At 57.3% G+C, this 26754-nt stretch overlaps 3 protein-coding genes and 1 non-coding gene across 8 annotated transcripts; 1 reads left to right on the top strand and 3 right to left on the bottom strand.

The window, feature by feature from the left end:
* Positions 1-1288: 1288 nt before the first annotated feature.
* RPL23A (ribosomal protein L23a) lies at positions 1289-7015 on the bottom strand. Its single transcript, XM_007436526.3, has 5 exons — positions 6863-7015; positions 4266-4446; positions 2251-2427; positions 1587-1656; positions 1289-1436 (listed from the first exon to the last, which is right to left on the bottom strand). The coding sequence occupies exons 1-5, from the start codon at positions 6885-6887 to the stop codon at positions 1422-1424; spliced, it is 468 nt and encodes a 155-aa protein (XP_007436588.1). The 5' UTR covers positions 6888-7015; the 3' UTR covers positions 1289-1421.
* On the bottom strand, positions 2132-2194 carry LOC112541656 (small nucleolar RNA SNORD42). Its single transcript, XR_003085643.1, has one exon. It is a non-coding gene; the product is annotated as a small nucleolar RNA SNORD42 (small nucleolar RNA).
* Positions 7016-10312: 3297 nt separating the features above from the next.
* RAB34 (RAB34, member RAS oncogene family) lies at positions 10313-20529 on the top strand. Of its 5 annotated transcripts, none has more exons than XM_025172087.2 (11): positions 10313-10331; positions 12115-12207; positions 12675-12766; positions 13360-13428; positions 14299-14400; positions 14508-14572; positions 15253-15304; positions 16221-16302; positions 17442-17532; positions 17805-17912; positions 19337-20529. In XM_025172087.2, exons 2-11 carry the CDS (start codon positions 12154-12156, stop codon positions 19402-19404), a joined length of 783 nt encoding a protein of 260 aa, XP_025027855.2. In that variant the 5' UTR covers positions 10313-10331; positions 12115-12153; the 3' UTR covers positions 19405-20529. The 5 variants fall into 5 exon arrangements, with proteins under 5 accessions (XP_025027855.2, XP_087994809.1, XP_087994811.1 ...); XM_088138683.1 differs by lacking the exon at positions 10313-10331 and adding an exon at positions 10573-10723; XM_088138685.1 differs by lacking the exon at positions 10313-10331 and adding an exon at positions 10574-10723 and having other exon boundaries at positions 13363-13428; positions 19337-20526.
* Positions 20530-21015: 486 nt separating this feature from the next.
* LOC103056650 (uncharacterized) lies at positions 21016-26113 on the bottom strand. The gene is made up of 6 exons (XM_088138686.1): positions 25976-26113; positions 24620-24773; positions 23021-23114; positions 22162-22308; positions 21840-21935; positions 21016-21391 (listed from the first exon to the last, which is right to left on the bottom strand). Exons 2-6 carry the CDS (start codon positions 24740-24742, stop codon positions 21165-21167), a joined length of 687 nt encoding a protein of 228 aa, XP_087994812.1. The 5' UTR covers positions 24743-24773; positions 25976-26113; the 3' UTR covers positions 21016-21164.
* Positions 26114-26754: the final 641 nt, after the last annotated feature.

Genomic DNA, 26754 nt, shown 5'->3' with positions numbered 1-26754 from the left:
GCCAGCGGGGAGCTGCCCGGTTTGGGAAGGGGCACAGAGGCCACCCCCGGGGACCTGGCTGGCATTTCTGCAGGGAAGGAGCCTGCCCCGCCAAGCCTCTACTTAGTGACGGCTTTCACCCATCATGGGGGTTGCTGTAACCACAGCACATTGACCAAGCCACATTAAACCACGGCTTGCATAGCAGACGCTGGATTCACAGGAGAGACACTCCCAGGTCATCCTGGAGAAAAGCTATCTATGTGGTCGCTAAATGTCAACACGAACTTGATGGCGCATAAAATCGAGCCCAGAATGCATGAGTTGGAATAGACCAACACAACGAGTTGGGTTTATCTGGTCTTTATTGTTACTTATATTATCTGCCGTCCCACTTCCAATGCAGTAAACACAATCCAGGGCAGAAACGGTACTTTTTGGTCTCTTTTCCTGAGATGGTAGCGAGTTTCAAAGGGGAAAAATGGAGCCTTTTCCCCAGCACAGGTTAGAGGAGGATTAACATCCCTTTCTCCAGAAAAGTGACAGCAGGAAGGGAACTGCTTCTCCACATTGCTCTGAAGTACAAGCAGCTTAAAATTTAACTTTCAGTTGTTTAACTCACAAGAGGCAACACCAAACAATGTGCATGTGTAAAAGCTGCATTAATTGGAACTGATAGTGGTGAATCCAGTGCCTCAAGTTTACTTCTTGCCCAATTTAAAACCTTTAAAATAACGTGGACATCTTAACTCACATTTTAAAAAGCAACGTTGGCTATACAAGGGTTTAAACTCTCTCTCCCCATAGCAACGAACTGAAGAGTCTAAACAATGCTGAAGTAGCTGTGGCACTCAATTCCAGAAAAATAGGCTGGGCAATGCGCTGCTGAGGATCTGCAGACACAGAACTGAATCTTTAATTCTAAAAGCCTGATGGTCCTCCAACTATCCCAGTTTGACCATTTTTACATCTTTCTTTATTTTGGGGGTGGGAGTAGGTTACCAAGCCCACTAAGGCAAGCAATGACCAACCTTCTTTGTTCACCAGGCATGAAAAGCGGCTGAATGAACTGGAAATGAGAACCAGCGATTCTCTGGCTGGTGACTCGCCAGCTTCTAGCCAGTCAGAGGATCTCCGCACCATCCCAAATTCTGTGCATCTGCATGAAGCACCCGCCTTCCCGATCAGGACTTTTTTACGACCCTTTATGATTAGGCCAGGTTATAATCAGGGCAATAATTTACAGGGAATTTACATGCTCTCCCACCACCAAAATTGTTAGGTTTGAAAGCAGGGGTGGAAATTGCAGTGGTGTTAAATAGTTTATTGTAAAACTCCTGCACATTGTAAAACTCCTTTGTACAGTTTTGCTGGGCAATCTGTAAAACGACTTGTACGAATGTTTTCAGAGCTGCATTGGAGCAATTCCGGCAAGATTTCACTCAGATGATTCCAATCTGAAAGAGAAAGAAATGGAAACTCTGTTAACAACCTCACCAGCTGTCCTGGTGGATCAAAGGCATAAAGCCAGACTCCCCCCCCCCCGTTCCAAAAACAGAACTTGCTCATCCCCAACAGAAACAAGCCCCGTAATGCACAAGCCTTACCTTGTTGGCTACATCGAGCGCATCATAATCCGGGGCGAGACGTACGTACGCCTTTTTCTCTCCATCGGGCCTGGAAGGAGGCAGGCAGTATTAGCTCCAGAAAATGAAACAGAAAGGATCCTTCCCGTTTGAAGGGCCTGGTTAAAGATCTGGAGGGCCACGATCACCAGAGGGCTTTAAAGAACATCACTATTCTTCTGCCCCATCTATCTAACACAAACATTTCCAAGAGATGCTCCCATTTTCCACACGCACAGACTGAGTAAAAGCACCAATTGATGTGCCAAACAGCTTACACTTCATGTAAAGTGGAACACATCCAATTATATGAAGTGGCAAGTTTAGTTTAGAAGTGTTTTGACCTTGCCAGAATTGTCCCAACCTTCAAACAGGCTGTTCTGACCTCTGTTCTGCACTCAGAATGGCTGGTTTTCAGGATGGATCCCTTCCAATAAAGTTGGAACAAAAAGCTTTAAGTTGGGACATTTAAGCCTTCAAAGATGTTCTAATTACACACTCCCTCTGCCCTCTCTAAGAGATTCTTCATGCATCAGTGGTTCCTTTGAAAACATCACTCAGCTCAGTCGAAAAGTTTCCATCATCTGCACGAAGAAACCCCGGGACCTGCCCCTGTTGTGCTGTTGCGATCGCAGCTGCCAGCTACCTGATCAAGGTGTTGACCTTCGCCACGTCAATATCATACAGCTTCTTCACAGCCTGTTTGATCTGGTGCTTGTTGGCTTTCACATCCACAATGAAGACTAGGGTGTTGTTATCCTCAATTTTCTTCATGGCTGACTCAGTGGTCAGTGGGAACTTAATGATGGCATAATGGTCGAGCCTGGGAAGCAGAGCAGAAAGAAGGGCTCCATTAACCCACTGGGGGCAGGCCAGGGGGAGCCGTGAAATATACAAGGCCTTGCCCAGGATCAAGATGCATCAGCTCCTAATAGGCTACAATCACAACCACTCAGACTTTGGTCGCTAAAGCCTCATCACACGCAGTCTCGATCCGGGGAAAAGAGGCCTCGGCCACCCAGAGCAGAAACGACTAACGAGGTTAAGGAGAAAGCGATAAAACTCAGATTGCCATCAAGGCTGCAACATCCCAATCTGGGCATTGCATTTTGGGGAGGAGAAAGAAGGGCTCCATTAACCCACTGGGGGCAGCCCAGGGGGAGCCCTGAAATATACAAGGCCTTTCCCCTCTGACAAACTGTCCAGAGGAGAGCCCCCAGGATGATAAGGGGCCTGGAGGAACAGTTGGAGGCACTGGGCAGGTTTAACCTGGAGAAGACCGCGGGAAAACATGACAGCTCTGAGAACAGCTGGAGGGCTACCATGGAGAAGATGGGCAAGATGGCTGATTTTTGTCCTGCCTTTCAGAACAACAGATTTCTCTAAGGCCCCTTCCAACTAGCAATTCTTCAATTCTACGCAATCATAATTCTCCTTAAAGAAACACCAGTAAAGACTGGGATGGTTCAGTGTGACCAAATGGGGATGCCAGAAGTTGGAAAAATTCCCCAAAGACTACATCAAACCATTTGTGTGTGGTTGCTAAGAAAACTATATACGCATGCCCAGCTTGGTCCGAGGAAGCCTCTTTTTACACGAGAAGATAAAGTTCCTGCATCTCCCGTCCCAGTGAGATGTTATACAGTGTACAAGAATGTCTCTCCAGTAATGTCCCTACCTTGCCACACGGATTTCTTTATGAAGTATGGTAATTTTAAATTTCATTTTTATTTATCAATGAATGAAATTTAAAGGCCTTGCCAATCTGTTATGGCTCCAAGGGTCTTACAAAATACACAGTAAAATTACAATAGAAACTCAAAAAGTCACCAAAAGTCCAGGGGAAAAAAAAAAGCAATTATTAGACATAAAAAAATAAAAAAAACCTAGATCACACAAGGAGCCCATCACCTGAGGATAAAGCCAGATTTAAATAGGGCCAGGGTGTGTCAAGGAGTTCAGAAGTGCCTCAAATTGAACCAAATACTCCCCTCCAACTACCCTTTGTCTGCTAGATACTGGGCCCACGTGGTATCTAGAAACTTCTGAGAGAAGTCAAATATTTCGCTGTGAAGAGCTCCTGGTTGCCCCAAATAACTGTCACCCCCCTCACAGCTTGGAGACTTGGGAACCATAGCCGGACAATTGAGATAGGATGGGGAGCGGCACAGACAATGCTTACAGCCGCCCCTTGCAAAAAGCATGATTTTTTAAAATTGAGGTTTGTAGGCCAGGCCAATTTACTTGACTCTGGGGGGCTTATAAAATAAAACAGTATGCATAATCTAAAAATGGAAGTTTGGAAAAAACAAACTCAGTCTAATAAACTAAACTGTCACACGAGGGTTCTGTCACCCACTCTAGCCCGAGGCCTGGGGGAAGAGCCAGCTTCTGAAGACGCTCCCCAAGCCTAATAACTTTTAGTTAACGTCAGTTGCTTGGGAGCTATTTATTTTTATATACAGGAATAATATTGTTGCATTTTAATGTAATTTAATTAATATTTATTCTATTTTAATTAATATGTATCTTTTTTACTGTAAACTGCCAGAGTCGCTCTACAGTGAGATGGGCAGTGACAAATTTGAAATATAAGTAAATAAAGGCTTGTTTACGTAAGATCAGGTAGAAGCCGTATGGCTCTCAGGGGGACCAACATACTTGTTCCTCTTTGGTGCGCTCTTCCGGGGATACTTGGGCTGTCGCCGTAACCGCAAGGTCTTCGGTCTCCGGAAGGTAGGAGATGTCCGGATTTTCTTCTTCTTGTGACTGTGGACACCTTTCAACACTGCCTTTTTAGCTTTAAGTGCTTTAGATTTTGCCTCAGTCTTAGCTGGGACAGCTGCAAGAAGAAGCAGAGCAGAAGACAAGTTTAGCGCAGAAGACCTCAGTTTTTATCTTGCAATTTATCTGCTCCCCCCACAATTTGATGGAGAAGACCATAGCTTCTAATGATCTGAGCATGACAAAGAAAAGAATAGATTTGCAGTTTTTCCCCAGAATCTGACTGACTAGGACCCATCACCATGTGCCAGCCTAGCCAAAGATACATCGCCACAGACAAATACAAGGGGGTATAAATTAAGGTGGGTTTTAGGATGTAACACAGACTGCCGGGGGGGGGGTGTGCGGTCAGAATAGGTACCAAACAGGCCGCCCTTGGATACATTAAGCTGGGAGCCCACATGCTCCCTGAAGTCACACATGGAAAAAAAAAAGACTCATCTGTATCTGGTGCCTTTAAACTACTTGCTCTGCCCATCACCTGTGACCCTTCCTGACAACAGTGAGTGACCATTCAGACAGGGCCCTTCCCAGCCCTACCTGGCGCATGAACCCAACTCATTCTGTCCACATAGCGCCTATGTTTCCACTGAGCTACAAGCCCTTCCTATAGGAGGCTAGAAAGATGCTGTTGCACTTGCCCAATGAGCCCCATACAGAAACAAGTTGGAACTTGCTAGAGATGTTTGTAAATGTGAAATGGAGGGACTGGACCCAGGTGAAAAGCACATGTTCAAGTCCTAAGCTATAGCTCCTCTCCAAAATCCATACCTCTCCATGCTGTATTGCAGTGTTCCCCATCCATGTACCTTCTAGATGTCTAGACCAGTGTTTCTCAACCTTGGGAACTTTAAGATGTGTGGACTTCAACTCCCAGAATTCCCCATGCTGGCTAGACTATAGCAACAGCAAAAGAGTTGCAGTCCAACATATCTAGAGGCATCACGATGGGAGGGGCAGTTCTACCATAACAACATTTAAGAGTTGGGTCTCCAATAAATGCAAGGGGGGAGAAAAAGGAAGGCACAGGCTGATTGCTGAGAAGATGAGGCACTCTCCCTGTGATCTGCCACCGATCACCTCTTACTTTGCTGTGGTTTTCTCACAAGGGGGAGTCCTGTTCCAATGCATCTAAGCAGAACAACCGGCAAAAGGAGGGAGGGAATCCAGCGGAAGTCAAGAAATGGCCAGGGAGCTCTTGGCTACCATGAACAAGTCGCCAGGACTACATTAAAAAATCTTGAAAGATCTTGTAACTATCAACTCAGAGTTCCTGTGATTCTGGATAAATCACTGAGGACAAGTATGGTGCCTAGAAAATGGAGAAGAGCAAAATGCTGTTCCTATTTTCAAAAAGGAGAAAACAAGAGATTGTACAGATTATTCAGCTTGACATTGTTACCAGGCAAAATTCTGGAGAGATGATTAAGCTGCTGCTGTGTTAAGATTCAAAAAAGAATGCTCATTAACAAAGTAAGAACTTTTGTTGATCGTGGGAATGCAGTGAACGTGGTATATCTTGACCTCAGCAAAGCATTCAACCATGAGATCCTACTAGAGAAGATGGGAAAATATAGGGTGGACTATGACACTGCTCGGTTAGACACACTGCATGGGAATACTCGCACAATAACTCTACATTAAGCTGGGCATTAGTGTCGAGGGATGTATCCAACGGCTCTATTCTAGGCTTTGACTTGTTCAACATATTTACAAATAATGTGGACGAAAGGCAGAAGACGCAATCATCAAATTTGCAAGACAGCACAGATTCAGAGATGAAAACACTGAACGCGCGAATACAGAATGTGGGGACCATACCAGGCAGCGGTGCATGCAAAAGGAGGATGCGGGTGTCCTGCTGGATCCCACGCCCGACACGGGCCGAAGGGTGGCCTAGAGGCAACCCCAGGCTACGGAACAGCCCAGGGTCAGCGTCAGGAGAAGCCTGCTCCCGCCCACCCCGCTTGAAAAGCGCCCGGTTCCGAGTCACGCGTGTTGGGAATAAGCCAGCGCACGTCAGAGGGGAGCCACCAAGGGGGCGGGAGGCCCGGGAAGGGAAGGGAAGGGAAGGGAAAAGCGAGGGCAGCAGCGGGAAGAGCCGCTCCTCAGCCGCCTCGCCGCCCGGAGGCCGCAGAGGCGCGTGCTGAGCCAGGCGCCCCGGGGCCCTTCCCTCCAGGACCCCCACGAGGGCCATAGCCCGTCTCGGCGGGCACCCGACGCCCGCCCCACCGGCCCCACCGACCGCGCACGCGAGAAGTCAGCAGCAGCGGCGGCTGCGAAGGCGCGACGGGGGGGCCGAAGAGCCAGGAGCTCGTCCAAGGGGGGGGCGGCGGCGGCCATGGCCTCCCCCAGCCCGGCCTTGACGTGGGAAGGGCCGGGCCGGGCCCACCTCCCCGGCGAAGCCACGCGAAGGCACCCGCGGGGGGCCGGGCCCCGGCCGCCAAGCCCGCGCCCCCGAGCCCCGCGCTCACCCTCCTTCTTCACCTTCGGCGCCATCTTGGATCGGCGGAAAAGAGGCGGCCGCGTGCGCGTCGCCCGGGCTTATAGCGCCAGCTCCCGCGAGAGCGTCCCCACCAAACCACGCGAGAGCCGCGGGGACGCGCGCTCCTAGGCCTGCCGGGAAAAAAGGAGGGGGAAGCCGGCCCCCTCCGGGGAGGCGCGTGCGCACCGAGGGGCGTGAGCGCCATGGGAGTTGTGGTCTTTCTCCCGTTCGCCCGACCCCGATTACGGAGCTATGGGAGTTGTAGTCCGACGCGGCCACGACGCCTCCACGTGGAGCCCTTCCGCGTTCGCCGCCCGGGAGGCTCGTAGAGCCCACGAGGAAGCGGCCTTGCCGGGCCCCGGCCTCGGGCCCCGCGGCGCAAGCCGGCCCGAACGCCGCCGACGAGCCGCCGCCCGGCTGGCTCCGCTGCTCTGGCCGGCCCGCGCGGCGAGGTCGGCGGGAGCCCCGCGGCCCCGGGAAAGGGCGAGGCGCCCGAGCGGTCTTTGGCCGGGCCCCGCGCCCCCGCCCCCGCCCCGACCGGGGCTGCGCCTCGCGGCAGGCTCGGGGCCCGGCTCCCGTCGGAGGCAGCGCCGGCCGCCCCCGCCGACCGCGGCGGCCAAGGAACGGGGGCCTGCGGGGCGCTGCCGCCGGCGGACCCTCCTGGGCCCGCGTTCCAGCCCCCGCGACGGAGCAGGACGGGCCCCGGAGTTCGTGGGCCCCGGTTTCTGAAGGGGCTGCTGGAAAATCCCGCTTTGAGGGGTTTCCAGAAGGTCGAGAGCAGCGGCGTGAACTGGCAGCCGAGGCAGCTGGTGGGGCGGAGGGCGAGCGGCCCTTCCCTTCCAGGGGCGCCGGGGCCGCCTGCAGCGCCGCGCCTGCACCAGCTGAACCTCCCCGACACCCTCAAGGGCAGACCCGCGCCGGGGCGTTGCAGTATCCCAGGCGGAGATGGGCGCAAGTAGCTCTGAGCAGGGCCTCCCGATCCAGGAATGGAAGCGACTGGCGCGCAACTCCAAGTTGCGCAAGGGGCCCCCTGGCCACGGCTGCCACCTGTTGCTCGAGCAGGAGTCCGTCTGGGGCAGCGCCACCCCATTCAGTGCCAAAGCCCCAGAGGTGGAAGGCCCCAGAGCCCCCAGCCACTCAGCCTTGCCAGGGTTCAGCTGAAGCCTGTTGTTCCCCATCCAGAGCCCACGGCCTCCAGGCACCGGGACGGGACGTTCACAGCATCGCTTAGTTTGCCAGGGGCGGAGATGTTTAAGTGGGTATCATCCGCGTACTGATGATGCCCCACCCCATGGCGACGGATGAGCTCGCCCAGCGGCCTCATGTAGATGTTAAGCAGGAGTGGACTACCGGGACCTCTCGCTCCCAATCAGCGCAAACTGGTACCAGCCCTGCAGGAAGGAAGAGAACCAGCACAATACGGTGCCAGCCACCCCCAGCCCACGGAGCCGATCCAGAGGGATACCAACACGGTCGATGCTATCGAAAGCTGCCGAGAGGAAGGGTGCGCCACCCCCACCCCCACCCCACTCCTGCCATAGATCAAAGTGCAGCCAGTGCTGTTTCCATCCCGTACCCAGCCCTGAGTCCTGCCTGGAAGGGTACCACATTTCAGTGATTTGCCCCATTTTTACTTTTCCTTTCTTGCTTTTGACCTGTGGCTGCCTGTGGTACGTGCAGTCGACTGGCTCGGATGAGGCATCTGGGTCTTTGACCCTGATCTCTTCCAGCCCCTTTAGTGGTGTCAGCAGCTAAGATGCCCCTTCCCCAAACACTTGGGGTGGACTGTTCTGTTCCTTCCCCGGTCTGTCCACCTGCTCTCCCGGCATGATCCTTTTACATCACACAGGGTTCTCATCTCAAGGGGGTAGAAAACCCACATCCACATCCTGGGAGGGAAAAATCAGGAGTTTGGTGGCATCTTTTCTGACTAACCAATTCTATGCACGTGCCTTCTAATAAAATGCATTACTTTGGTCAAGCGGCATTCTTTCTGCACTGCTTCCGGAGGGCATGAATGCAGTTCCAGAATGTTAGTGGTTAATCATCAATAGTCATGGTAAAGGGGATTTGCGTGGCCGGTTGCAGCCTTGTGGACAGTCTCTTAAAGAGACAGCGATGAGATCTGGCAGTGACCTGCCTTCAAACCCAGCCCAGTTCTTGCTGGACTCTTGGACACAGAGGGTCCTTTCCATCCCCTGCAGTCAGACCTTCCCACGAGAGTACAGTGACCACACGTCCTTTGTTATAAAGTACATTTCTTTATTTAAAGCTGTCCTTGAGTGTTATTTATTTTTTAGAAACTCACTTCTGTCCTTTATTTTGGTCATTTAACTTTTACTGTACAAATGGTACCACTTAAAGTAGTCTTTCACGTTCATGTGGAAAATATGGAAATTAAACTGTCTTTCTGAAATAAACTGACATTTACTGTTTGATTTTAGATATTTTTATTAGAATATGCATTTTTCTAAAGTTTTTCTTGGTTTTGCTCTTGAATTTTCCTTTGCAAAGCCAAGTTATAAAGTTTTTTTTAAAATCTTTGTGCACCTTTTTTCAGGTTTGTCTTTTATTTTTTCCAAGAAAATATGGTCACAGTCCACTAGAGGGGCCAGGACCAGGAACATGGGGGGGGGGGGGAGATTAAAAAAAAAAACGAGATGGCGCTGCAGGGGCTTTGATTGTGATTGTCTTTCTATGGTCGAAAAAGTCAAGATGGCAGCACAACGGTGTCATTGAAATTCCACACATAAAAACTAGGCAGAACTTTGATCGCCCTGTCACACCTCTGGCCTTGGGGCAATAAATTCCATAGATTAATTTCACATAGTGCAAAGACACACTTTTGTGTGTGCCAAACCTCCTTTGAGCCAGATTCCCTGGATGACCCCTGCATCTCTCCAAACATGGCCGGGGGCACTGCTCCGTCTTGGCCCTCTGATGCCCACATGCCAGGGTCCCATCTGCTGCTAGGCTGGTGGTGCCTGAGCAGAGAGTAGAGCTGCCGTTAGTAAAAAAAGACCCAGGCCAGGAGCACCATGTTCTGGAGAAAAAGCGTGTGAGAATTTCTCTGGTGTCAGAGTCTCAGAAAAAGCACCAAATCAAGAGAAGGAAGGGAAGGAGGCAAAGTCAGGTACCCCCCTCCTGGAGGGACATGCAAGTCCCAGTTTGCAACGGGGAAGCAAAGCGAAGAGGCGGCATTTCAGCCGCGACTCTGCCCCCCCCCCCCGACTTCTCACAATCTGCTAGGCTGAGCATCGCCTCTTCCTCTGGGCCAGTCTTGCAAAGTTCTCTTAGGCAGCCCATAATGGTGCGAAAGGGGAAGGGAGGAGAACAGCCGGCCGCGGGGTGCACGCTCCGTGCAGTGTGAGGAGACCCGAAGGACCCGGCGGAGGGCAGATCGTCCTGCAGAAGGTCTGGGGCGGGATCCTTAAGAGTCGAGACCGACCTGAGGGCAGGTAATACCATCAGTCAGGCAACCAAGCCATTAACCCCGCCGACGTGGGCGCTTCGGGCAGCTGAGGCGCCCAGGGCTATTTCCGAGCCCCTGCTCGCCCTGGCAGCCTCGGGGGCTCCCGGGGGAGGGAGCGAGCCAGCGAGCCCGCTTCTGAGCGCGTGCAGAGGGCAGCCCCGCTCGCGCAGACGGGAGCCGGGCCAGATTCCAGGAGCTCCGCGGGCGCTTCCAGGCTAGCCTGGGCGGGCTGCCGCGCGGGACGCCGCCTCCCCCGGCCTGGCTGCGCCGTGGGGGGCTCTGCCCGCCCCGTAGCCGCGCGGGCCAGCCTCTGAGTCACTCCGCGGGAGCAGATGCCGCCGGCTGGAGCCTCGCCTGCCTGCGCGCCGCCGGGAGAAGGTAGGGGGGCGCGGGAGCCAGGGAGCCCGGCGCGGTCGCTCGGGCTGGGGCCGGGGCCGGGGCCGGGCGGGATCCCCAGCTCCGTTCCGTCCGTGCCGCGACCCGGCGCTGAGTTGGGGCCGTCGCCGCCGCGCGCCCCGGCCCCGCGTGCCGAGGACCACCCGCGACGGCGAGGGTGCCCCTGAGGCGGTGCAAAGCGCCTCCCTGGCGTCAGCAGGGGAGAGCCGAGCCCTCTTTGTTCGGGCGAGGAGCGGGGCCGGCGGGCCATCCTCGCTGCGCCCCGGCCGGCCAGCGGGCGAGGCAGCGGGCGCCGCCGCCGAGGAGGGGAGAAGCCCGGCGGCGCATCTCCTGGAATTTCCGGGGATCGGGTGACGGGGCGGCGCGCCCGGCCGCCCACCGGCTCGCCCCCGCCCCCGCCTCCGCCTCCTCCGGGCTAGCGGACGCGCCGCGACGGGGCGGGTGGGAGCGGGGCGCCAACCAAGCCCCTCCCGGGACGGTGAGGGCCGGGCCGACCCCGGCGCCGCGGAGCGCTTTCTCGCCCGCCCCGGGCAGCGGGCCTGCGGAACCCCCGCTCCCCCTCCAGCCGCCGCCAGCTGGCTTGTCTCGAGGCGGGGCCGTGGCGGGGAGCAGAAGCCGCGTTCGCTGATCTCGCTGGGCGGGCGGGCGGGGGGGGGGCGTTGCTCGGAACCCCCTCCGCCCGACCCCGACCCTCGCCGGCTCTGCAAGCCCGCTGCTAACTTTTGGCCGCCCCGCCGCGGTGCCGGTTCCGCCCGAAGCGCGGCTCTGGGCGGTGGGCGAGGGGTCTGGAGAGGCGCCCGCCGGAGACTCAGGCGGAGGCAGCCTGCGGAAAGCGCCGCTAGCGACCCGCGCGGAGTAGCCGCGGCCCCAGACCCAGCGGCCTGTCGCGGCGCCGCGGCCTCCCCGGGGAGGGCCCGAGCAGACGCCCGGCTCCGGGGGGCTGAGGCTGGCTCCCTTCCTTTCGGATTAGAAATAAACCCCAGAAACCGTGCCAACGCGCATTAAGAGTAATGTGTAACGTTTTCTCGGTGGGACTCCCCTTCCCTCAGTCCTTCTCCAGTCTTCCTATTTCACAGATGGGAACGCTGAGGCACCCAGGCCTCCTGGGTTTGGCTCCTCTGCCTTGTTCCCGGGAAGCCGGTCCTTCCTCAGAGGGGTGATGGTTTCCCAGGAGCCCACGAAAGGCTGGTTCCCCTCTGAGGGATGAATGCTGAGCCCGTGGCTGGGCCTGGAGCCTGCCCCACCTCTTCTGCAGTGCAGAACCATCCCAGAAGATGCTTTCTCGGCCCCGAGGGGGACTGGCAGAGGCCGGAGCCAGAGGCAGGAGAACGTGAGCTGCAGCGGCTCAGCGCCCTCTGCTTCTCTGCCCACAGGTGGGAGATCTGCAAAGGCGGCCCTCTTGAACCCCGGCCATGAACATCCTGGCCCCTGTGCGGAGGGACCGGGTCATCGGCGAGCTGCCCCAAGTAAGACGTGTGTGGCACGGCGTTTGGGGAGCCTGCGGCCTCCCGGGCCTTGCATGCACCCCATGATCAGCCCGAGCTGCAGCCCTGCTGTCCCCAAACTGACCCAGGGCAGATTCCTGGAGTCGCCTGGGGGGGCTCCACCTGCAGTGTCCAAGAGCCGCGCCAGAGCTGCGGGACCCCCCTGGCGCTGTCCAGAAGCTCCTGATCCGCCGCAGCAGAAGGCAGGATCGGTGCCTGGGCCCAGTGCAAACACGGAAAATGTCGATGGGGTCTGCTGGGTGCTTTCTGTGTGTTCTTCAGAAAGCTGGGGGGGGCGCTTAATTTGTTCAGAGCAGCAAAGGCTCCGGGATGGAGCATCTTCCAGGGTCTGCCCGTGGGCCCCTCCCTGGCTGGGGGGTTGCCTTCTCTTGGGCTGGGCTGTCTGTTCATGGGCAGGGGTGCTATGCTGATTCTTCCCCCCCCCCCAGTGTTTCACCAAAGAGGCAGCTCTGCACAGCAGGACCTCCTTCCACCCCAAAGTGGTGGGCATGTGCCAGGCACAACGTACAGGCACCGTGGGGTAAGTGTTCTTATGCCCCTGGCTTGGAAGGGTACGGAGGGGCAGGGCCCAGGGCTGCTGCAAAGCCAAAGAAAAGGCAGGGCAATCTTCAGGCTCCGCTGGTTCGCCTCAATGCGGGTCGGGAGCTGCTCACCCTTCCCACTAGAGCCCCTTCCTGGACGGTCAGGGGCCCGTTGAGGGTTTGTGTAATGCAGGAATGCAGCAGGGACCCTTCCAGCCGGGGAAAGCAAGGCCCGCATCAGGGTATCTGGGCTCAGGTTTCATTTATTTGAAAGGAGCCTGCTGGGAGGGTGGGCAGTCTCCCCCCCCCCCCCTTGCTCTAGGCCTGCCAGGGGCAGCTGTGATTGGCCCTGACCAGGCTGGTCACCCGAGGGGCCCACTCCTGCCTTTCCCACCCTGGAGATTTGCTGGACTTCAGATCACATTTCTCCCATGTGGGCAAAGTGGGGGATTGGAGTTCCTTGAGTCTGGAGGCCCTGGGGCAGGAGGTGGTCATCTTCTCTTTCTCCTCCCTTCCTCCATCCACTTGTTTTCTAAATCCCAACCCTCTGGATTTTCCACTTCTGTGCCTGATTCATCCCATTTCTCCCCAGCAGGTTTAAAATTTCCAAGATCATTGTGGTGGGCGACCTGTCAGTGGGGAAAACCTGTTTGATTAACCGGTAATGATGAGGTTGATGTGGGGGGCTTCAATCCCCTGAGAGTTTGGGGTGACCCTATGAAAAAGTCAGGCATGGCAGAAGGTGGGGGTGGGGGTGTCATATTTTTTATTTTCCAAATGAGACCTTTGAGGATTCCTGCGGGAGCTGGATGCAAACGGGCAGTTCAGACGGGCTCATGCTGACAGTTAAGGGGCCTTAGTCTGGTGCGAGGCGGCTTCCATTCCCTGGAGTGGCGTTGTGTCGCTTTGCAGCTTCCTTACAAAAGGAAATGCTCGGGGATTTGTGTGCCACCCGGGCAAAGGCCTCCTCCAACCAGACCGTGCCAGAGTGATGGGGCCCTTTTGCCCTGCTGGTACGGGCCGCGTTGCTTTTCAAGGTGACTTCGAGGGAGTCCCTTGGTGATTCTTGGCAACGCTACGCAACTGTGGGGTGTGTGGTGGAAGTATAAAATAACAAGAGGAGCCAATCCCACTGGCTGCGTAAAACGTTTTGGCAAGTATGTGGGGGGTGGCATCCCTGGGGGTGGCATCCCTGGAGACGCCTTCGCCAGCTGCAGAATTGACGCGCAACCTTTGGAGCACCAGAACCATCTACAGGAACGCAGGTGCAGGTGGAGGCCCTGACAGTGGAACCCGTCCAGCCCCCTTTGCTGGATGCAGCCAAGCGGAGGCCGGACAGCCAAGGGTGTGGGTATCGCCATCTGCTCTGAGAAGGAGGCGGGCTGGATGGCCCCAGGGGCCCCTTCTGGCTGTGGCCTGCCCCGATTCCACCCCCCTCTGCTGCAGAGGCTGGCAGGGGGTTGCTGGCGCCTTTCCTTCCAGTGTTGCAAATGGGTGCTGCTGGGAGGTTCACCTGCTGTCCCTCCCCCAGGTTCTGCAAAGACACCTTTGACAAGAATTACAAGGCAACCATCGGGGTGGACTTTGAGATGGAGCGTTTTGAGATTCTGGGGGTCCCCTTCAGCCTGCAGCTGTGAGTACCCCATGGCCTTCTCTGCCTCCAGCAGACCCTGACCTTGTCACCCACCACTCCTCCCCATTTCAGCCACCGTCCAACTGCCCGTGCTTGCTCCCTGCCAGGTGGGACACTGCTGGCCAGGAGCGCTTCAAGTGCATCGCCTCCACCTACTATCGGGGAGCACAAGGTGAGGGTGCAGAGGAGGGGAGGGGTCTTTGGGGGGCCTGCCTCCCTGTCCGCCCGCCCTCCCCGGGTGTCGTGATGCCCATGAACCATCAGAATGGTTCTTTCTTTGGTTTCCTGAAATGTGCCTGCTGCCCTTTGAAACAAACATTTTCCCAGCGTGCCTTCCAAGATGGATTCAAGCCACAGTCAAATATATCCCATCTGGGGGGTAATAATTTCTGAACATCAGAAACAGCTGGAATGAGAGTAAGTAAAAGGCTGACTTTGCAAGAGAGTCAGGTGCAATATTAAAGGCCTGGGGGAGTGAGGGAGAGGGTCTCCTAGCCCAGAGAAGGCATGAGGCTCCCAGGACTTGACAGGTGGGCTCTTGGGGGAGCAGCTCTGTTTAAGGGTGACCTTGCACCTCCCCAGTGGCAAATGTCCACTCAGGTGGGGGTTGTGGTCCAGTGCCCCTGGAGGACGTGTGGAGGGCAGAGGCAGCCTTGGGCTAATTCCTCATGCGGGCATCTATTTTGACTCTCCCGAGCACTCAGGTTTTCTACAGACAAACTGTCCTGCATTTTTCTGCATCTCCCTGGGTTTGCAGAACACAAGATGCAGGAGAAAAAGGCCAGGATTTGGAAGGGCGCCCCCTCCCCTTATGGTACTGAACCTGTTCTGTGTCCCCTCCTTTGTTTGCAGCCATCATTATCGTCTTTGACGTGAATGACGTGGCATCGCTTGACCACACGAGGTAAGCAGTGGGCACCGGGGAGCAGGATCCCATGTCCCAGCTGCTTCTTGGGGTCACCCAACATCATGAGTTAGCATTCTGCAGAGAGATGGATCTGACTTGATTAGCAGTGATACCTTCTCTCCCTCTCCCTCTCCCTCTCCCTTCCCTTCCCTTCTTTCTGGTGTACAAAAGCCACTATTAGCAAAAGTCATAGGAAACGCATGTCAAATCCAAGGTGGGGGTCCGAGGACCCCATTGCAACCTGCTTGGAAAAGGTTTGTGAAATCTTAAAAAAAAAAAAAAGGAGAACAAACACGTGAGTGAGGCGATTTCTGTGCCACTCAGGAGCAGAGACGCGTCCTTCAGCTTTGGCTGTCGTTCTTACTGTTTTGCCATTACCCGGTGGGGCGCAGGGGCATTTGAAGGGGTCAAAGAAGTCAAGACGGAAGCCCTGCACATATAAAGAGGGTGGGGCTTCATCATGTGGTTGTGGGTGCCATTTTGACTTTTTGACCCCCTCCCACAGATGCCCCCGGTGGGTGGCAGGCCCTGGCCACCCTGGGCTGATCTCCAGGAAGTCAAGCTGGAAATGCCGGGGCTTCTGTTAGACTGGAAGTCCAAGCCATTCTGGAAGGTTGCCCTGGCAAACAGGTCCCATCCTGCCGCCCAGGAGGCCACGCAGGTGGGCCAGCGAAGCTGCCAGGAGGCCCCCCTTGGGGAGGGGGGTCGTTCCAATCTGTCCGATCCAGCAAAATTCCCCAGGGGGATTGTGATGTCTTATTTCAAGGGGTGTTGTTTGAACTGGCTGCCTGGCGTTGCGCCAGCAGTCGGGGTCCGTAGGTTTGATCAAGAAAGAAGCAGATGTTCTTCCTGAACTGGCCATTTAGAAAGGCTGGAGAGGCCTTGGGGTAACTTCGCTTCCCCCCTTTTCCAGGCAGTGGCTGGCAGATGCCCTGAAGGAGAACGACCCATCCAGCGTCCTCCTCTTCCTAGTTGGGACCAAGAAGGACCTCAGTGTGAGTCGTGGGGAGAAGGGGCAGCGCAGGAGGCCCCCTCCAGCTCCCGCCTGGAGGGGGAGAATAGCTGCAGGTGCCCAGGTGGCGCTGGGGCTGGGCAACGCTCCGCTCTGGATTCAGGAGAGGCAGCCTGGCCCCGAGAGACCGTGGGCGCAGCCCCATCTCGACTCAGGAGAGCAGGCGTGTCCGTGTGCAGGATCTGCGGCAGCCGCAGCACCCTGGACATGTCGCTGCTGGGCCCAGGGAGCGCCTCGGTGGTGCTCCTGCAAGTTCCAGGTCACCTCTCCTGGGTTAGAAGCGAAGGGCCGCAGGGCCCTTGAAAACACCCGAGAGGCTCCTGACCGCCGCTTTGCAGCCAGGAGAGCTCGATTCTCGCAGAGGCTCCTTAGTCAGATGCGCTGGAAGGAAGAGGGTCAGATGACAGTTCCTGGAGACTGGGTGTGCGCGTTTGAGCCCTCCGCCTCTCGGTACATACCTTAAGGCAGTGTTGTCCAAACTTGGCCACTTTAAGATGAGTGGACTTCAACTCCCAGAATTCCCCATGCTGGCTGGGGAATTCTGGGAGTTGAAGTCCACTCATCTTAAAGTGGCCAAGTTTGGACAACACTGCCTTAAGGCCTCTTGGATGCCTCTGACCCTCCCTCTGGCTGCCTTCCGGTGCAGGGGGAGCGTACTGCTGTTTCCAGGTGATAAGGGAGGGGTGCTTGGATGTTCCCAGCCTGCAATTTCTGCAACATGCCATCCACGTTCCCAGACGTGGAGCTTTCACACAGCATCCCCGTGGCTGGTGCTTTACTTAATGTGCTAGGCAGGTCCTGCCCCAGATAGCTGGCAGTTCAACATTCAGTTCAAGGGAAACAGAGGAAGTTAATCCAAGGGGGTGTTAAGGAACAGCTACCGGATTCTGTAACGCTTATTCAGAAGAGCAGCATTTCCCAACCTGGGGACTCTGCACACATCTGCCCGGCTCTCAGGATTCTGGGAACTGAAGTCCACGTGCCTGGAGGGCACCAAAGCCATTGGGGGGGGGGGCTGCAGCAGGGCCCAGGAGCTCGGTACCTTAGTGCTCGGTTCCCCCCGTTTAATGCTCCCACCTGGAGCCGCCCGCTGCCCCTCTCAGCCTCCCCCCTTCCCCACAGTCTGCTGCGCAGTACAACCTTGTGGAGAGGGACGCCCGGAAGGTGGCGAAGGAGATGCAGGCTGAGTACTGGGCCGTCTCGTCACTCACAGGTAAGTGGCACATGCTTCCCCCGATCTGTGTCTGGAGCACTGGGAGCCCCTCTGCCCCTAAGAAGGGGCAGGCAGGGGTACCCCAGAGGGAGGCGCCAGCGCCGCCCTGGGCATAAGCCAATTTTGCTAGCCTGGCCGTGCTGCCTGGCTCTCCACGGCGCCTCAGCCTGGAAAGAGAGGCCTGCTCTGGAGGGGGCTGGCTCTGCTCGGCTGGGGGCGGGGGAGGCTGAGTTGCCCCCCTGACCCTGCAGTCGTCTGCCTTCTCCATCCAGGTGAGAACGTGCGGGAATTCTTCTTCCGGCTGGCTGCGCTCACCTTCGAAGGGAGTGTTCTGGCCGAGCTGGAGAGGAGCAGTGCGCGCAGGATTGGGGACATTGTGCGTAAGTACCCGTTTGCTTGCAGGAGACCCGCTGGCCCCAGGTTTGGGGCAGTCCTGGGGTGTCCGCAGACTGGTCAAAAAGTTGGGGTGTGATGGAAGTTCCGCCTGTTTTTATGTTCAGTGCACATAGAAAAGAGGTGGGACTTTGACTGAACTGTCACAGCTGCCATCTCAACCTTTCTGACCATACGTGCGGACAGCCCCAGACAGCCGCCTTGGCCTTGATGCCGTTGACCTAGTCCCGCTGGCTTTGCGGTTTCCTTGGGCAGAATTTCTCCTCTATGAATAAGCTGTGAGCCCCACTCCTGCAGATGTTTTCAGCCTCATGACCCATCCGTGCCTCCGTTTGTATCCTCATAAGGACTAGAAAGTTAGCATTTGAACCCAAAGCCCCTTTTTTCCAGAGCTGAAATGACCAGCAGTCCCAGGGCGGGCAACCCATTTTAGCCAGATAGTTGAACGGACTCCTTAACTGGAGTTCATTCAAACTGTCATGGGGGGGGGGCAACGGTGGAGGGGGACCACTGGGGCTCCCAGACCTGTCCATACCAGCCCTGGAGGGAGTTTGCAGTCTCTCTCTGCTGCCCTCTAGTGATGATCTGGAATTGGGCAGCCCCAATTTGGCAGGAACTGGGATGGCTGCAAAGCCTGCAGTGGTCTCCCGACAGCAGAAGCCCCCTCCCCATTTCCACAGGCTGGGGCCCCTCCCCTCCCCTCCCCTCCCCTCCCCACAGCACAGAGCGATGCTCTTCTCCCCATAAGTGAGACAGCGCTCAGTCATCCTCAGCTGTTAAAGGCTCCCCCCTCCTTCTGAGTGTCGGAGGACAGGCAAGCTGCCCGGAGGGGGGCTGGGGAGGGGCTGGCGGGGACAGGAAGAGAGGCAGGGTTAGGCTCAGCCCTGGGCCGAGTGAAAGCGACTCTTTTGTGCTGCAGAGCGTCCTCTCCCCTCAGAGGGCGGGGGGCATTTGAGCCGGGCGGCAGGAAAAGATCTCTCCATCCAGCAGTCGAGGGGGTCAGGTCGGATGGCGCAGGGAGACCCAGGTTCAGTTCACCCTCGGTCTCAGAAGCTCCGGGGGGGTTGGCGGGTCAGTCCCTCTCTCTTGACCTCGCAGAGTGGTTGTATGGGGAAAAGCAGAGGAGGGAGGAGGGCCGTGGCCGTGGCCGTGGCCAGGCGCTCCTGAAGGGATGGCAGATGTAAATCTAAGCCAGGAATGGAGAGCAGGTCTGAGGACAACTCCTGGGGGCGGGGGGGGGCTCTCCGCCAGCCCGACGGAGAACCCTTCCAGGTCAGGTTTGGACCACAAGGCAGAGGCTCCTTGCCCGGCTGTGCCCCCCCCCCGCATTTCCTGCGGCAGACTCGTGGCCCCGTGGGGAGAAGGGGGCCGGGCTGTGGATGCGAGGCCATGGGCTGTGCTCCCCTTCCAGGGATCCACGGGGACGAGCGGGACTTGTACTTGACGGAGAAGAGGAAGCGGACCAAATGCTGCCCGTGACGAAGCGCCCCTGAACGGCCCTGATCTGCGCCGCCCAGCCCTGCACTGGACTCCTTTCTAGACCAAAGGAAGCCCCCCATTTCTGGGACTGCCCCTGGCGTGCAGGGGGTACCACCACAGGAGAAGCAGACGCGCTCCCCCATCTCCCAGATGCTGCCAAACCAAAGATTCCTTGCGGAGCGCCCCTTCCCGAACGCTCCCAGCCTCTGTGCCTTGACTCATCTCCACCTTCCCTCGCAGCGCCCGCCTTTCTCTCGGCACCAGCAACCACACGCCCTGCTTCGAGCCCCCAGAGCGGCAGCCGAAGCCCCCGGGCGGCCTGGGCTGTGCCAGCCGCTTCCCCCGATGAAGAAGAAATGCCTCCCTTGCTTTTTCTACATGGCTGGAGTTTGTCTGTCTGGGCTGAGCTGAGCTGAGCTGAGGGGGGGAGCGTGCTCAGGGACTCTGGCTACCGCGCCCAGAGATCCCACGGCGTTGGGAGTCAAAGGGGATGAGTGTTGGGGGGGTCTGGAAAAGGAGGACGGAGTTAGCTCCTGGTGCCCGCCGACTGTCAGTCCGAAGAGGGTGTCTTTAGCCTGCCTGAGTCCTGGGCACCCTCCTGGTGTCCAGATTTCAACCCCAGCCCCGATTTTGCTGGTTGGGGAATTCTGGGAAATGGATGCCATCGCTCTGGAGGGCGTCTGGTGCCACGGGGTGCTGAAAGGCAGCAGAGATCCTTCCTCACTAAACCCTGGCATGCTGAGAGGGGCGGGGAGGGATCCCCACTCATCAGAGTGTCAGGATCTATGCAAGCTATAACCTTTGATTGCTTTTCATTTAGCTCTATTATGCCTAGTAAAGAGTTAATAGAAAGAATGTTAGTTGCAGGCCGCTTGCTTGACCTGCCATTGAAGGGGGGAGAGGAGGGCAGGTGCTGTTATCTTTATCTCCACACGGGCATCTCCAGGGCATCTCCAAGGCCAGGCGTTGTGAGAACCAGACCGAGGCGCGAAGAATTTCAAGCGGGAAAAGAAAGGAGCAGGAGGGGACTTGGGCTTAAAAAGGGAACAGTTTTGCTTGTAGAATTAGACTCAACAATCTATGCTGCTGTGCACTTCTCCTAATAAAGAAATCTTTAATGGAACTGTTTAGTCTCCAGCGGATTTACTGAGCTTTGGGAATGAGCGTGCAGACTCTGACACAGAGGGCACAACTGTCCCCCTCTCCGAGAAGCCCCTCTGCAGTGAGTAGCAGGGGGTCCGTGATTGCCTCTCCCCTCCCTCCGATTCTCCTGAACTGGGTCCTCCTGTGGGCAGTGCAGCGTCAAGGTCTCTGTCGGTCAGCAGGAGGTCACCCAGGTGCAGTCCAGGCAAAGGGGCAGGAAGCCCCCCAGCAAAGGGGTGGATTGCACCAGAAAAGGGGCCCTACGGCCAGGGCGGGAGTCCCCAGTGGGGGCCCTTCTGAATGCATCGGGGGCGTTGGGCACAGCAGTGGCTGCTGGAGGCAGGCGATGGCTGCACGGAAGGACCAGGCAGGTCCTCCTGGAGAAAATCTATCGACGTGGTCTCTAAGAGTCAGCGACGACTTGATGGTGCATAAATCAGCCAATCAATACATACATATGCGCATAAATGTTCTTGGCACGGCAGGTTTATTGGTTGTGCTGGGACCAGCTTGGTCTGCTTTCTGGAGCCGCAGAAGCTGCTCGGCAGACAGGGTTAGGGGAAGTGAATCCGTTCTGGGCCTGAGGAAGGGTCTGTTGGGGGCACAGAAGGCACAGGCTAAGCAGGGGTGCTGCCAACCCCTTGGCGTGCTTGGGTGAGGATGCGGCTCGGGTGCCCTTGTGGCTGCTCCTCGCTCGGGGGCCTGGATCGGAAGGCCTGGAAGGAGTCCAGCTGGTGAGCGTTGAACTGGGGCATCAGGTGAGGGGGCACGCAGTGGGACCACTTATAGTGGGATTTGAGCCAGCGGCCGCTGTCACTGTCCTCAATGCAGATGGCAGCAATACCTGGGGGGGCAAGGGAAGCATCAGTGGGCGAGTGCCAGAGCAGCAGAGCAGGCCAGATGTCCGGCTCATCCGAGATCCTGCTTCACAGGTCAGCAGGAATCAACGCACGTGCTCTTACCCGGCCTGCACCTTGCTCTCCAACCTGGTGCCCTCTGGGTGGGTGGAGAGGAGCTGCAGTTTGAACACCTCGGGAGGGGCCGGGTTGCAAAAATTCGGGTGATGCAATCTGGTAGCCTGAGGTAGACTATCCGTGAACATGGAGGCTGCGCTTGGGGCAGCTGAAATGAGTTTTAAAAGCCCTGCTGGGCCGGGCCAAAGCCGTCGTGCCTCCAGGAGGCCCATAAGCCGGATCTGCCAGTGCTGTAGCCTCCATGTGGAGGTTCAAACACCAGCCCTCCGGCCTGGCACTGGGACAAAAGCCACGCTGGGTGCCCCCTCCCACCCTTACCTGCCACCACGCCACCTTGCCTTTCCACCAGCTGGATGGCACCTCGCATGGTTCCCCCCGTCTCCACCCATTGATCCACCAGCAAGACTCGGAGGCCTGGAGGGAGGGACAGAACCAAAGTGGGTCTGCATGCTGATCTCACTCCCCACAACCTTTGAAAGGGGTCCCGGTGGGCGGGGCTGAAGTTTGCAAGCATAATTTCCAGCTGGGTGGGCCCAGGGGTGGATGCCACGATGCCATCCCTGTGCAGGTGTCCCATGGCTGATGCCCGCACCCAGCAGTGGGCCCTCTGCCAGCAAAGGAACCCTGCATGAGCCCCCACCTGGGCGGATGGCATCTGTCCGGATTTCCATCACTTTGTCACGGGCTGAGTAGTCCCTGTAGGTCTGGGTGAAGGTCTCGACACAGAGGTGGCCGACTTTGCGGATGGCCACAAAGCCTTTTTGGAGGGTGACGGCAATGGCGGCGCCTGAGTGGGAGGAAAGCGGGAGGTGTCATTTGTCCTTCCTGAGAGAGGCCACAGATCCTGGTCCACGGGGCAGCTGATCGTTAGTAAGGTATTTATCCAATTCCTCCTTGCACTCCTAGAGTCATTGCGTGATGAACTGGAAAGGACCTCAGGGGTCATCCAGTCCAGCCCTGAATCCAGGGAACCCCCCTTGGCAGGGGACCAAGCTGCCCCCGTTTGAAAGCCTTTGGGGAGAGCGGGTCCACTGCTTGATGGTTGCTAAGCAGTGCCTTTGCCCCCGTTTTATTCTGGCAACAACAACCCTGCAAGGTAGATTCAGCAGATCGAAAGTCACCAGCCAAGGAGCGCTGGGGCTGGATGGGGACTATAAGCCAGTCTGAAGCACCCTGCCCTAACCTGAATTCTATCTCGGCCTTTCCAAACCAGAGGCCTTCTAGAGGAAGAAGTGCAGCCCCCAGAATTCTCAGCACGCCCCAAGGAGAGAAACTAAAAGAGAAAGAGCAGCTGGCATCTGACAGCCTTGTTGCCCTCCTTTATGGAAAGTGGCATCTGGGTGCAACTGTTTGGGGAACCCCCCGGGTTAGCAGTTTGCAGCCAGGCACCCTAAAGAGGGAACCCCAACCGTGCGGGGTGAACCTGGCTGTCGAAAATTGGTCTCCAACCTGAGCTAAGGATTTGGGTGGTGGGGAGGGAAAGACTGGCAGAGACAAACCCAGGATGAAGCCCATGGCGTCGATTCCAACCACCTGGTCGATGGCATCGTTCCAAAACGGCTGCACCAAATCTTCGACGCAGTCGTGCAAGGCCTGGCCGGGGAGAAGAGCAGGCAGCGCGGGGGGGCCTGGTTACGCGACCCACAGAAAAATCGTCCTGAGAAGCAGTTGCTCTAAAAACACGTTTGCTTATTTATCCAATGTGCGAGCCGCCGCTTTTAGTACGACTCATGCCGGCTTCCAACCCTTCCAACATCCCCAGTAGAACTGCAGTGAAAGTATGAACTGTAAAAGGCTGCGAAGGTGCAGATGCCCGTGCCGGAGAGTAAAAGCATCGTGCTAACAATGACCATACCCTAATTCTACTCCAAGAATAAACGAGCGCTGTGTGTCGTAACCGACTGTCCGAAAGTGGGACCCAACACAATATTCAGAACAGACTGTAAGCTGACCTTCGGATCCCAAAGGCCGTCTGGAAGACTCTGGTCCAGTGTTTCTCAACCTCAGCAGCTTTAAGATGGGTGGACTTCAACTCCCAGAATCCCCCAGCCAGCCTTGCTGGCTGGGGAATTCTGGGAGTTGAAGTCCACCCATCTTAAAGCTGCTGAGGTTGAGAAACACTGCTCTACAGTAGACTTAATTGTGTGGCTGGAAGGGAGGCTGATCCCAGGGTTATGACCAAACCATTGTTCCCTGGCCTTGTCCCCCCCTCCCGCCCCCATCTCCCTGAAATTTGGGATTACCGGGAGCCTCCTTGCGACTGATGCCCCGACAGGTCAGAGTGGAGATGCTGGTACTTGATGAAGCTGCTAAAACCAGCACAGGAGCAAAGGCATTGGCAACAGGCTGGCTCAATCAGCCTTCAGTGGAAGGTGGGGGGACCCCACAGCGTTACTTGGCGCCCGCAGGACGTGGCAGAAGTGCCTGGAGTCAGCTTAAGGGGGAGGGGTGTGGCTGATAGGTTGACTGCATTCCCCATCATCCCCAGTCAGCCCAGCTTTATGGAAGAGACAGATGTTCTGCAGGACACAGCTTGCCCCGGGCCCTTGGGGGAGGCATGAGTCGGGCACCCTCCAAGAGGTTGGCCCCAGCTGAGTGCCGGGGCGAGGCCTCCCACCCTGGTGATTATTTTGACGGACCACAACACGGGATTCGGCCCCCAGATTGCTTCCGAAGTAGAAGGTGGCCCAGGGGCCTTTTCCGGGCACTCTGGACCGGCCCTCCCTGTCTGTTCTCTTGTTCCTGCGGCTATATTTAGTCCCTTACACATGGCAGTTGTGAGAGAGTATTTGAGTATAGATTACCTTATGTTAGATTATGACACTGTTAATAATAGCCACTGGCAGAATTGCTCTTGCTCTGAAGTTGGGTTCACAAATCAGAGCAACAGTGGGGCAGCCGTGCACACGAGTCACGCTTGGACCGGCGACCAACGGGCTGTTGCCGCCAACCTGGTGGGTGGGCACTGCCCAGGTTCATCCCAGTGGAGAAGGGCGGACGAGCTATCCGGGACGCAGAAGATCCCAAAGGGGGGGGCCCTCTCTCTCCTTCAGCCCCCAGACACCCGTCCCTGCAGGGTTTTCACTCCCTCCCCGTACCTGAGGGTGGCAGTAGAGGCGGGAGGGGTCCAGCCAGGCATAGGTTGGGCCCTTGATGTTGGGGGCCATCAGCTTCAAATACCAACCCTGCTCGCGGGAGGCTGGGGCTGTCCTCAGGTCCATGGGCAGAGCACCGGTACTGCCCGCGAGGCCTCTGTTGCCAGGGATGGGGCAGACGACGGGCAGAGAGAGAGAAGCGTTTCAGATTGGCTGGGCAGGACTGGCGCAACATTGTTCTAAGGCGGGAGAAGTGGGGTGCAGCCAGGCAACGGCGCTTAAGAAATTCAGCCTCGTCGTGGGAAGCGGGGGTCAGTGGGGGTGGGAGGAAGGACTTGGCCCGGATAGCCGGGAGTGAGGATTGCTGGAAGAGGAGGCCGTAAAGAGGGAGGCAGTCGAAAGGGGAGCTACTGAAGGAAGGCGGACGGTCTTCCAGCAGCTAAGTCAGCCTCCTACGCCTTTAACAGGACCTTGCCCTGGGGTAAATCACAGAAGCTCAACCTTCCCGGTCGCTCCCCCCCCAAAAAAACACCCAACAGGCCACCTCACAGTTACAGGCAGCACTGCGGGGGCCGCCAGGAGGCCCTGAGGAAGAGGCCTTAAGGCAGGCCGAGGTGCAAAACGCTAGCGGTCCCCCGCCCCACGCCCAAACGCGTGTTTAGGCCAGACCAGCCGGACAAGTGGGGGCCCCGCTCCGCCCCGCCCCGCCCCTTTTGCTGGGCAACAAGGCTGCTGGGATCTGCTGGGGATCTACCGACCGGGCGGTCATACTTAGGCACCCGGGCCTTTCCAACCTCGGCTGATCTGGAAAACCTAAACAGGGTTGGATCCAGTTAGCACCCGGGTAGTTAATTAACAGGGAAGTGTCTCAGTCCAAAATCACCAGGCGTTGCCCAACTCGAGGCAGTGTTTGCCTTTTTAAAACTAAGCAGGGTTCTGTCTGCTTACACGGAGACGGAGACGCAGGGCTAAGAGGATGCACAGAGTTGCAATCTTAACAGCAGCTTTACATTTAACACCCAGGAGCATTTCCTTCGCGGAAGGGGTTTCTCCCTTACCCGGGAACACCTGTGCTTTTAAGGCCACGTTTTATGACTAAATTTGGGCAGAGATTTTTCTCCAGGAGTGGAGGAGAGAAGGAAAGAGCTAAATTCCCCTCCTGGGTCTACTCTGATCCCCTGCGGTCACCCCATCTCCCCACATTTACTTTTGAAAGAAGTCCCGGTCCTGGGCACTCGGGAGCTCAGCCCGCAGGCCGGGCCCGGGCTTCTCTGCGGCGCCCCCTCCCCAAATCACGCCCGCCCGCGCCCCTGCCCCAGCCCCTCGCCGCAGCCCCGGCGCGCCTGAGCCGGCCCCTACCTGGCCGCTGCGAGAGGCCCCGCGCGCCTCCGCCGGGCCCCTGGGAAGGGAGACTTCCTCCTTGGCCCCCGCCCCAAGTTGCCGGGGGGTCCAGCCCTTCCCGGCAGAGGCCCAGCGGCTGCTTCTGCTGCGGCCGCTCGAGCTGAGCTACTCAGCGGCGGGGCTGGGAAGGGGGCGGGAAGAGCGGAGGAGCCCGAGCGGCGGGGCTGGCACCGCCCGGCGGCCGCAGCAGCGGCTCTTCTGCTGCGACCGAGGGGGCGCCCGGGCGGCGAGGGCCCTCTCGCGCTGGCCCCCTCCGGCCTCAGACGCCGAGGGAGAGGCGGGGAATCCGGGATGAGGGGCCTGGCGAAGGGAGGGGAGCAGACAAGCTGGAAGTTTGGCAGCCGGGGTGTCGGGGTCAAAAAAGTCAAGATGGGGACCCTGGTCGCAGGACGGAAGCCCCGCCCTTTTCACACGCGCCACAGTGCGTGTAAGAGGCAGGGTTTGGGTTGCGCGGGCGCCCTCTTGACTTTTTTGACCTGCCCGACACGCCCCTGTCGATGGAGCCTCTCCTGCGCTGAAACGGAGCAGGCGGGGGCCAGCGGTCCGAGACCCGAAAAGAGCAGGGTCGGCCTGCGTACGGGGGGGCGGGGGGGCTCCTGACCAGCAGCAAGGAGAGGGCCCAGTTGCAGGAGCACCCGAAGGACCAGGCTGGGGACAGACTCTGCACTGTGGGGGGCTGGACTAGATGCCCTCAAACTTCCCCCTCCACTCACGACGGCCTTTGGCTCCGTGGTTTC

The sequence above is a fragment of the Python bivittatus genome, unplaced genomic scaffold (assembly GCF_059951505.1).
Source record: "Python bivittatus isolate LINGU-HERP-01145 unplaced genomic scaffold, Pbiv_v1 ctg000240_np1212, whole genome shotgun sequence".
NCBI lineage: Eukaryota > Metazoa > Chordata > Lepidosauria > Squamata > Pythonidae > Python > Python bivittatus.
The sequence above is the reverse complement of the archived record's forward strand: the minus strand, read 5'-3'. Positions and strand labels throughout refer to the sequence as shown.

Coding starts and splice junctions, on each gene's coding strand:
- RAB34 (XM_025172087.2), top strand. CDS start 12,154: ATGAACATCCTGGCCCCTGTGCGGAGGGACCGGGTCATCGGCGAGCTG. Junction 17,533..17,804: donor GGCCGTCTCGTCACTCACAG/GTAAGTGGCACA, acceptor TTCTCCATCCAG/GTGAGAACGTGCGGGAATTC. Junction 17,913..19,336: donor CAGGATTGGGGACATTGTGC/GTAAGTACCCGT, acceptor CTCCCCTTCCAG/GGATCCACGGGGACGAGCGG.
- RPL23A (XM_007436526.3), bottom strand. CDS start 6,887: ATGGCGCCGAAGGTGAAGAAGGAGG. Junction 2,428..4,265: donor AGCGCACCAAAGAGGAACAA/GTATGTTGGTCC, acceptor TCTGCTTCCCAG/GCTCGACCATTATGCCATCA. Junction 1,657..2,250: donor AAGGTCAACACCTTGATCAG/GTAGCTGGCAGC, acceptor GCCTCCTTCCAG/GCCCGATGGAGAGAAAAAGG.
- LOC103056650 (XM_088138686.1), bottom strand. CDS start 24,742: ATGGACCTGAGGACAGCCCCAGCCTCCCGCGAGCAGGGTTGGTATTTG. Junction 22,309..23,020: donor CGCCATGGGCTTCATCCTGG/GTTTGTCTCTGC, acceptor CCTCCCACTCAG/GCGCCGCCATTGCCGTCACC. Junction 21,392..21,839: donor GCAAGGTGGCGTGGTGGCAG/GTAAGGGTGGGA, acceptor TTGCCCCCCCAG/GTATTGCTGCCATCTGCATT.